A 9637-nucleotide genomic window follows, 5' to 3' on the forward strand; every position below is an offset into this window, starting at 1 on the left:
CTCTCTCTCTCTCTCTCTCTCTCTCTCGCCCGCTTCGCCTTCCTGTTTCCGATGCCCACCCAGCCAGGACCCCTCCCTGTATCCGGTGGGGCTGCCCCTGCCCGCGCCTGACCTAAACTACCGGCCCCTGGACCTGCTCCCTTCCCTTCCCCTCTTACCCCCATCTGGGCTCCCTCCCCCAGCCCCGACCCCGGAGAGGAGTAGTTTTAATCAGGCATCCATCACGGCACCCAAAAGACGGGATGACGCTGGGTCCTTCTGCTCCTAGCGTCGCGCTACTGCGGCAGGCGCATGCGCGTTGGGAAAGGCGCGTGGCGAAGTGGACTGCGCATGCGCAACATATGTCGTGTACCTCCGCGTCTGACGGTGCGCATGCGTATAGATTCTGCTCAATGCGTGGCGGCAACGAGCCTACGAGGAATGGTCTGCGCATGCGTAATACTTGGGAGGGAGCGACCGCTAGAATGCTGCGCATGCGCAGACCGCGGGGGAGCTTCCACTATGAGGGGGGTGACAATTCAGGGACGGAAGCGAGTTGCGGGGTCCTGCGGGAGGAGACCCACCATGATATCCCAGGGTGCACCGGGGCAGGGAGAGGCCTCATTCCCAGCGAGCACAGCGGCATCCATTGCCCCAAATCCCCACGATGCACCGGGGCGTGGAGAGCCCCATATTCCCAGCATGCACTGGGGTCTGGAGAGGCCTGAGTCCCAGAATGCACTGGGACATGGAGATCCCGCAACTTCCCAGGGAGGAGTGGGGTGTCCATGGGGACATGGAGAGCCCCATATTCCCAGCATGCACTGGGGTCTGGAGAGCCCTAAGTTCCCCGAATGCACTGGAGCATGGAGATCCCCTAACTTCCCAGGGAGGAGTGGGGGTGTCCAGCATCTGAAATCCCCATGATGCACCGGGGCATGGAGAGCCCCATATTCCCAGCATGCACTGGGACATTCAGAGTTCCACTTCCAAGAATGCTCTGGGGTGTTCAGAGCTTCAAATCCCAGGGGGAAATGGGGTATCCAGGGCCATGCTGCAGGGTGGAGGTCAGCAAGGGCGCCCCCTTTCCTTTCCCAGGCAGGGCTAGCCCCCGGGGAGGCTCTGCGCTGCCAGCTGTGCCCCAGCCAGCAGCCGCGCTTTCATCATCAGAGTTTTCCATCAACACAGTTGATGTCCGGGTCTCCATTTTATTTCTGATTGAAGGAAAACAGACAAAAAAGAACTAATACAAAGTCTGTGCTGCGGAGGTCCCAGTGTGAGTGACTCTGGCTATAACATCAGCCTCCTAGAGCTCAGTAGGTCACGCCCTAGACGGGCAGGTCGGACCTTATTCTCCCGAGTGCAGTACGAGGAAAGAGCCATGCAGTGCCCTAGCTGTATAACCACACTCCTCTAATGCAGCAGCAACCCCTGTGCCACACAGCCTCCCTGGCTGTATCTCAGTGCTGGGGGAGGGATCCCTGTACAAACAGCCCCCGCACAGCAGCCCAGAGGCGGCTGAATCTCAGCGCTAGGGGAGGGATCCCTGTACAAACAGGCCTGTGCCCCATCCCAGAGGTGGCTGCATCTCAGAGCTGAGTGAGGACACATTCTACAAACAGCCCCTCCCCCTACTTCTTGGCATAGGGTTGGCCCAGCATCCGCTCTGCGTCCTCCGTCATCTCTGCCAGGGCCTGCGTCAGCACCCTGTAGGTGGCCTCCAGGGAGATCTCGGGCTGCCTCTCGGCCCCGCGGCCCCAGTAGGGCACCAGGCTCCACATTCGGGAGGAGAAGGGCACTGGCTTCGTGATCTGCTTCAGCACCTGCTCCGGGTCTGGCCGCTTGACCCAGGGGCTCCGGATCTCGGCCTGGAGCAGCCCGGCCGGCTTCCCTGTGGCTTTGGCCACCTGGGCCAAGGACTTCTCGTCCAGGCCCAGCTGGATGGAGAAAGCCAAGACTGTGTCAACGAGGCTGGTGGCCACATCCGGGCCAGGTTTCGCTGCCCAGTACAGGCAGCTCTCCAGGGTCTTGCCCCAGACGTTCTTCATCAGCGCCCTGCTCTTCCTCCTCACTAGGCGGCCCAAGGCCACGGGGATGGCCTTCTCCAGGGCCTCCCTCTTCAAGGCTGGGGCGTCGCTCTCCAGGGCCGCCTGGAGGGCTGGCAGGTCATAGGCCTCGCGGAGAAGGCTGGAGACGAGGAAGACACTTGGGGAGCCCACACCGTCCTTCTGGAGGGCACCCACGCAGCTGCCCCGGATCTCCTCCATGGACCTGGGCTCGGGGCCGGGCTGGGCGTCCACATCCACCTTGGTTCTGACGAAGAAGAACCGCTTCCCGGCCGCGCTGATGGCCCGGGCGAGCCGGCTCTGGATGTGGTGGTAGCGCTCCGAGGCCGTCAGCAGGAAGAAGTCATAACGGGACAGATCCAGCCGCCCCACGTCCTCCTCCGTCACCCCCACTCCTGGCAAGTCCCACAGATACAGGCCAGGCACGGTAGGGTGGGCGTAAGCCGTGGCTTTCTGGGTGGTGGCCGTCACCCCCGTGGGTGCTGTCTCTGGCTCCCCACAGCCCACCCCCCTCAGAGCGTTCACCAGCGCCGACTTGCCTGAACCGGCCTCCCCCAGAATTGCCACGTCCAGCCGGATCTGTGAGGGCTCCTCCAGTGCTGAGTGGATGATGGCAGGCACCTCTGCCAGCCCCCCCGTGGCACAGGCCTGGTACAGCTCCTGGATCTTCCTCGGGCTCACGGCCCTCAGGTCCTCCAGCTCCCCATCGTGGGCCCTGCACAGAGAGGACAGGATGCGGGGGATTGGAGCCCCTCTGCAGTGCTTTGGGTAGAGAGGAAGCTTGTACCTGGTGTTACTGGAACCCACGACACTTGGGGTCTGGTCCCAACTCAGCCACAGACTCCCTGTGAGTCACTGCCTCTCTCTGGGCCTCAGTTTCCCCACCTATGTAGTGTGGGAGAAGGAGCTTTCTTTTTTCTATGGAGAATGGAAGCTCCACCCCTTAAAGGATATGAGGCAGGGACTGGGGCTTGGCCAGGGTCTATGCAGCACCCCACAACGGAGCCCCTGATCTCGGGCGGGGTCTATGCAGCGCCCGGCACAATGCAGCACTTAGTGTGATGGGGCCCCTCAATACCCAGGGTGGAAGTTTTACTGCAGTTTCTGTTAAAAAGCTGATTTTTCAAAGTGCTGTCAAAATTTCCCCCACTCCCCTCCCAGAGCCAGAACCCAGGAGTCCTGGCTCCCACCCTCCCTGCTCCGACTTGCTAGATCCCACTTCCCTCCAAGAGCCAGGGAGAGAACCCAGGAGTCCAGGCTCGTAGCCTCGCCCTGCTCACCTCTTCAGCTGGATTAGCTCCTCCTCCAGCTTGTCCTGGAACTGGTTGAACTGATACCTGTCCGGCTCCAGGGCTGAGACCAGGAAAACCCTGTTGGTGTCCAGCCCGTTCTTGGCCAGCGCCTCGGCCACCCCGTTCCGGGCCAGTGCCAGCGCCTCGGCCGAGCTGTACCGGGCCCGGAACCGCCGCTTGGCTGTGTGCAAGTCCAGGTCCACCTTGCTGCGCACCACATAGCAGGGCTTCCGCTTCTGCTGGAAGGCCTTGAGGAGCGGCAGGAGGGGATCTGCCGGGCTTCCCTCGGCCACCACCAGCACCAGGCAGCCAAACTTCCCCAGGTCGCCCAGCCGCTTCGTGTAGTCGCCCGGCTTCTCCGGCTCCTGGAAGCCCGGGAGATCCCACAGTGCCAGGTTGGGGAAGGTGGGGTGGGTGTAGCTGGCCGGCTGCACCAGGGGCTCTGGTGCCTGCCGGAAGAAGGCCTGGGGGTCGTCCAGGCCGGGACGTTCTCCCAGGAGGGCGTGGATCAGCGTGGTGACCCCAGCGCCCCGGCGACCCACCACAGCCACATCAACCTTCAGGGCGTTGACCGAGTCCACCAGGGCCTGGAGGTGGGTGGCGGCCATGCTGGGGTCCTGGGCTTCGTAGCGGGTCCGCAGCTCCCGGAGGAAAGCGTCGTCCAAGCCCGCTGGGGCAGCCATGGCCACAGCTGCGAGGCGAAAAAAGCTGGAGTCAGGACCCCTGGGTTCTCTCACAGCTCTGGGAGGGAGTGGGGTCTAGTGGTTAGAGCAGGGGGCTGGGAGCCAGGACTCCTGGGTTCTCTCCTCAGCTCTGGGAGGGCGTGGGGTCTAGTGGTTAGAGCAGGGGGCTGGGAGCCAGGACTCCTGGGTTCTCTCACAGCTCTGGGAGGGGAGTGAGGGCTGGTGGTTAGAGCAGGGGGGCTGGGACCCAGGACTCCTGGGTTCTCTCCTCAGCTCTGGGAGGGGACTGGGGTCTAGTGGTTAGAGTGGGGGTGCTGGGAGCCAGGACTCCTGGGTTTTGGGTGTGGGGGAGCCAGGACGCCTGGGTTCTCTGGGGCTGCTGGATTCTGGGGCGGCGGAGGGAGCCAGGATGGCCTGCGGTTCTCTGAGGGGGCTGGTGGTTCGGGCGGGGCTGAGTTCTCTAGGGGAGCCAGGACGCCTGGGTTTCTGAGTGGGGGGCACCGCTCACACCGCAGTGGGTCCTCCAGGGCCGCGTGACAGCGGGGCCAACGGGACAGGAAAACCGATGCGGCGGCTCCTCCCCGCGGGGCCGGACCGGAGGGGAGGAACCGGGAGACGCCTGCGGAGCCGTGAGTGCGGGAGGATGGTTAGTGTGACCCCCCCGATCGCCCTATGCACCCCTCGATCCATCCCGCTGCACCCTCGGCGGCCCCTTCATTCCCTCCCCGTGCACCCCGATCCATTCCGCTGCACCCCTTGTGCGCCCCTTCATCCCTCCCTGCACCCCGCCATCCCGCTGCACCCCCGATCACCTGGTGCACCTTCTCTGTGGCGTTCTTACCCCCCCTGCACTCCTGATCCATCGCTGCACCTTCTTCCATGCGACCTGCACCCCCCGATCCATCCGCTGCACCCCTAGGCATCCGTGCACACCCCCGCTGTTCCCATGCACCTCCTCTCCCTCAACGCCTCATACACCTCTGATCCATCGCTGCCACCCCTCTGTGCGCCCCATTGCACCCCCGGCCTCCGTCACTGCACCCCCTGCACTCTCTGTGCGCCCCTTCACCCCTTACCTCTGCACCCCCATCCTCCAGCTGCTACCACCCGATCCACCCGCTGGGTCCATATTGTCCCCCATTCCCTGGGACCTTCCTCTATCTGCTTGTGCACCCCTGATTGTCCGCCCTGCACTCCTTGTATCTGCACGTGCACCCCGTTCCACCCCCTGCAGTCCCTGATCTACCCCTGCACCCTCCTCTATCCCATGCACCCCCCTCTGTCCCCTGGCCCCGATCCCATCCCTGTGCCACCCCCTATACCCCTCTTCTGCCCCATGAAGGCTCCGATCCAATCCCCTTACTTCCAATCCATCCCCCTGTAACTCCTGCTTAACCTTGTGCACCCCCCATCCATCCCCCTGCCCTCTTTCTTTCTGTCCGCCGTGCGCCCCCCTGGTTTGTCCATCTGTGCACACCTCATCATCTGGTTCAATGGCGGGCTGGGTATTGGGGGTGGGCTGGGAAGGGTGGGTGGGGCCAGAGTCAGGAGGGGGTGGAGGTCAGGGCTTGGGGTAGGCTCAGGGATGTCGGGTGGGACAGACTCCCGGAGCCACCCCCCCCCCGGACAATCACGTCTTCCTCTGTCTCCGCAGCAGCCATGCAATGAACACGCCCCAGGCCCCGAAAGGCCCTCGCAGCCCCCGGAGGACGCCTCGCGGGCTCCCCGCGACCGGGAGGCGACGTCTCGGTTCGAGTGTGATAGTGGGGGCGCCAGGCTGTAGCAAGTAGGCCCTGCTCAACGCCGCGCGGGGCCTGGCGGAGGATGACGCCCGCGCGGCCCCGCTGGGGGCCCCGGCTAGCTCCGGGGGGCCTGTGCTGTACCCTGATCCTGCCCGGCCCAACCTGCTGCTCTGGGAGCTGGCCCTGACGGAGGGCGAGGGGCCAGCACGCTGGCTGGCCGAGGGGGACGTGGTGCTCCTGGCCTCCGACGGGCTATTCGGTGCCAGCCACGCCCGCCTGGCCCAGGAGGCCCGCGGCGCCGGCAAGACGGTGCATTTTGCCCGCACCAAGGCTGACCTGGACCTGCACACCCTCCGGCGGCTCCTGGGCGAGCGCTACCACCGGGCCCGGGCCCTCGATGCCCTCCGGGCCGCCTGCATCCAGTCCCTGGCGGCCCATGGCCTTGGGGAGCCCCCGCCCGTCGTCTTCCTCATCTCCGGCCACGAGCCCCAGGAGCTGGACGGGCCCCTGCTGCGCCAGGCTCTGGTGGGAGATGTCAGGGTGTACGAGAGGTGCGGCTTGTTTATTGTAGGGTCTCTTGGGTGGGCTGCTGTTGTGGGGATGCTCGGGAGAGGGAGGCTGCTTTGTTATTGTGGGGTCTTGGGGAGACGACGCTGGTTGTTGCGGGGGAAGGGCCTCAGGTGGGGTGATGCTGTAGCTCTCTTTGGAGGGCGCATGCGGAGCTTTCTTATTGTAGAGTCTCTTGGTGAGATCTTTTTATAGGGTCTCCCAGAGCCCCCAGCACCCAGCCAGTCCCCCCTCCATGTCTCCCTCTCACCGGTGCCCCCTACTCCTCATCCCATGTCTCTCCTGCTCTGCCTCCCCCGCAATCCAGATAGTGCCCCCCAGCATTTCAGGCCCCCTCTAGCCCCCTCCCCAGTGCTCCCCATTGTTGTATGCCCCTGGTGCCCCCGGTGCCCTCTGGCATCTCACGCCTCCATGCCCCCATTGTCTCTCCCCCGTGCCTGCAGGGTGCTGCGCCCGGCGCTCTCCGGCTTTGAGCTGATCAGCGAGCGGGAGGTGGCCGAGATCCAGGAGGCCTACGAGCTGGGCGGCCTGGCGGAGGTGGTGACCCGGGTCCAGTGCAGCCTGGAGACCCTCTGGAACGCCCAGCTGGATGTGGCCGTCACCGGGGAGTCGGGGGCTGGCAAGTCCACCTTCGTCAACGCCCTGCGAGGCCTGAGCGATGAGGACGAGGGGGCGGCCCAGACCGGCGTGACTGAGACCACGGCCCAGCCCACGGCCTACCCCTACCCCGGCTACCCCAACGTGACGCTGTGGGACCTGCCGGGCATCGGCACACCCAGCTTCCGGGCTGACCGCTACCTCGAGGCCGTGGATTTCACTCGCTACGACTTCTTCATCATCCTGGCCTCGGAGCGGTTTAAGGAGAACCACATCCGCCTGGCCCGGGCCATCGTGGAGCAAGGGAAACGCTTCTACTTCGTGCGCACCAAGGTGGACAATGACCTGGAGGCCACGCGGAGGAGGAAGGACCCGCCCGAGGAAGAGGAGGTGCTGGAGGAGATCAGGAGGGACTGCCGGGAACGGCTGGGCCAGGCCGGGCTGGGCGACACCAAGGTCTTCCTGCTCAGCAGCTTCGAGATAGAGAAATACGACTTCCAGGCCTTCGAGGAGACCTTGGAGCGAGAGCTGCCAGGGCACAAGCGTCATGCCTTCCTCCTCTCCCTGCCCAACCTCTCGCAGGCCATCATCGAGAAGAAGCGGCAGCTGCTCCACCAGGAGGTCTGGAAAGTGGCCTTGGTCTCCAGCCTGGTGGCTGCCATGCCCTTGCCAGGTCTGGCCTTCACCTGTGATGTCTCCATCCTGCTGAGGAAGCTGGCCGCCTACCGGCAGGATTTCGGACTGGACGCGGCCTCCCTGGCCCGGCTGGCGGAGAGGGCCGGGAAGCCGCTGGAAGTGCTGCGGGCCGAGGTGCGCACCGTGCTCAGGCGCAGCATCAACAAGGAGGTGGTGATCGGGCTGCTGGGGAAGGCCACTGGCGGGGGCTTGGTGGTGGTCAACTTCTTCTTCCACCGGATCCCCATCTACGGGGCGCTGGCCTCCGGGGGCATCTCCTTCCATACCACCCACTCCATGCTCAGCCAGTGCCTGGAGGAGCTGGCGGCCGACTCCCAGCGGGTTCTCATCAAGGCCTTCGACAGCAAGGTCTGAGGGGGCTTCCAGCCACGTGAGGGGATCCCCTCCCGCAGCAAAGGCAGAACAGCCATGTTATTGTAGGGTCTCCCGGGCGGGTGGGGGCCGCGTGCATTGCTTGGTTATTGTAGGGTCTCCTGAAAGGAGCCTGCACTCCCTGTCCTCTCCCGAAATCTCTGCCTCCCACCCCGTATTCCCATGGCTACCGTCTCAGCACAGCCACCCTTATAGCAACCCCCTGCTGGGGCCATCGGCCATAGCTCCACTGCAATCAATGGGGGCAGATCCCCAGCTAGCCCCGATGCCCCAGCGTGGCGCTAGGAGGCGCTGTGCTGCAGGGGGCAGGGTTGGGGGGCGATTCTCCTTGCGATTCTCCCCCCACAGTCCCTGAAATCCCCGAGGTTGCAAACACAGACCCTGTCCCACCCCTGCCCCACGGCGGCTCCGGCTCATGCAGGGTTCTTGGCGTGATGCAGGCCCACAGACAAGGCCTCTCTCAGTCCGCGGGCGGGTCTGAGCTGGCTTATGGGGCTTGGGTCCAGCCCTGTTCCCTGGCTTTTAGGGGGGAGCACTGAAATGCAGGGAGGCCCCTGACAGTCCTCAAAAGGGGCAACGTGTGTGTGTGTGGAGGGGGTGTCCTTCCACAGCTCTGCTAAGGACGCCTGTATGGGTTTGTACAGCACCTAGCGCTACCGTAATACACCTAATAAATAGCAATCGTGATGTCTCACACTCAGTGCTACCGTAATGCACCTAATACATTTTTTTCTGGTGACCCAGCTGAAGAAAACTGTTGATGCCTGTGACCCAACAGAGCTGGGGTGAGGGGTTTGGGGGGTGGGAGATGTTTAGGGCTGGGGCAGGGGGTTGAGGTGCAGATGTGAGGGCTGCAGGGTGGGGGCAGGAATGAGGTGCTCAGGGTGGGGAGGGGGTCAGGGCTCTGAGCTCGGGATACAGGCTCTGGGGTGAGGCCAGGGATGAGGGGCTTGGGGTGCAGGAAGGGGTTTGGGGGGGCTCAGGGCTGGGGCAGGGGATTGGGGCACGGGCTTACCTCAGGCGTCTCCTGGTCAGCAGCACAACTGGGATGCAGAGGCAGCTTCCTGCCTGTCCTGGCATCACGATCTGCGCTGCCCCTCGGACGTGGCCAGCAGCAGGCCCGGCTCCTAGGCGGAGGTACACAAGCAGCTCTGCACGGCTCTCGCCCACAGGCACCGCTCCCCGCTTCCATTGGCCGGGAGTGCAGTGCTGCCCAGAGCTGCCGCGGCCCAGTGCTAGGTCATGACCTGCAGTTTGGAAGCCACTGACCTAATAAATAGCAGTCGTGATGTACCGCACCCAGCACTACCATAATGCATCTAATAAATAGCAATCGTGATGTTCTGCACCTAGTGCTACCATAATGCACCTAATAAATAGCAGTCGTGATGTTCTGCACCTAGTGCTACCATAATGCACCTAATAAATAGCAGTTGTGATGTACCGCACTGTGATGAACTGGGACTGTTCTTAATGTTTGCTCTGAACACTGTGTTGGTGCCTCAGTGTCCCCTAGGCAGTTCTTAAGTATCTAGGTGGTGGGATCAGGGTGTGTGGTTGCTGCAGAGCAAAGGGCCAGTGCACCTAAATGCTGGGCACTCTGTCTCCTAGCAACTGATGGCCTGGGCCCCTCCTCTGCAAAG

General features: G+C 63.7%; 2 protein-coding genes across 2 annotated transcripts in view; one reads left to right on the top strand and one right to left on the bottom strand.

Annotated features, from left to right (window-relative positions):
* Positions 1 to 1175: 1175 nt before the first annotated feature.
* Positions 1176 to 4063, bottom strand: LOC116818399 (interferon-inducible GTPase 5-like). Its single transcript, XM_032769264.2, has 2 exons — positions 3326 to 4063; positions 1176 to 2760 (listed from the first exon to the last, which is right to left on the bottom strand). The coding sequence occupies exons 1-2, from the start codon at positions 4018 to 4020 to the stop codon at positions 1611 to 1613; spliced, it is 1845 nt and encodes a 614-aa protein (XP_032625155.1). The 5' UTR covers positions 4021 to 4063; the 3' UTR covers positions 1176 to 1610.
* A 1621-nt stretch (positions 4064 to 5684) lies between these two features.
* Positions 5685 to 9637, top strand: part of LOC116818409 (interferon-inducible GTPase 5-like) — a 13831-nt gene continuing 9878 nt past the window's right edge. Inside the window, 2 exon segments of the mRNA XM_075070702.1 lie at positions 5685 to 6313; positions 6773 to 8052. Of these exon segments, the coding sequence (XP_074926803.1) occupies positions 5685 to 6313; positions 6773 to 7976 (1833 nt within the window). The 3' untranslated portion in view covers positions 7977 to 8052.

Source organism: Chelonoidis abingdonii, chromosome 11, assembly GCF_003597395.2.
Source record: "Chelonoidis abingdonii isolate Lonesome George chromosome 11, CheloAbing_2.0, whole genome shotgun sequence".
Lineage (NCBI taxonomy): Eukaryota > Metazoa > Chordata > Testudines > Testudinidae > Chelonoidis > Chelonoidis abingdonii.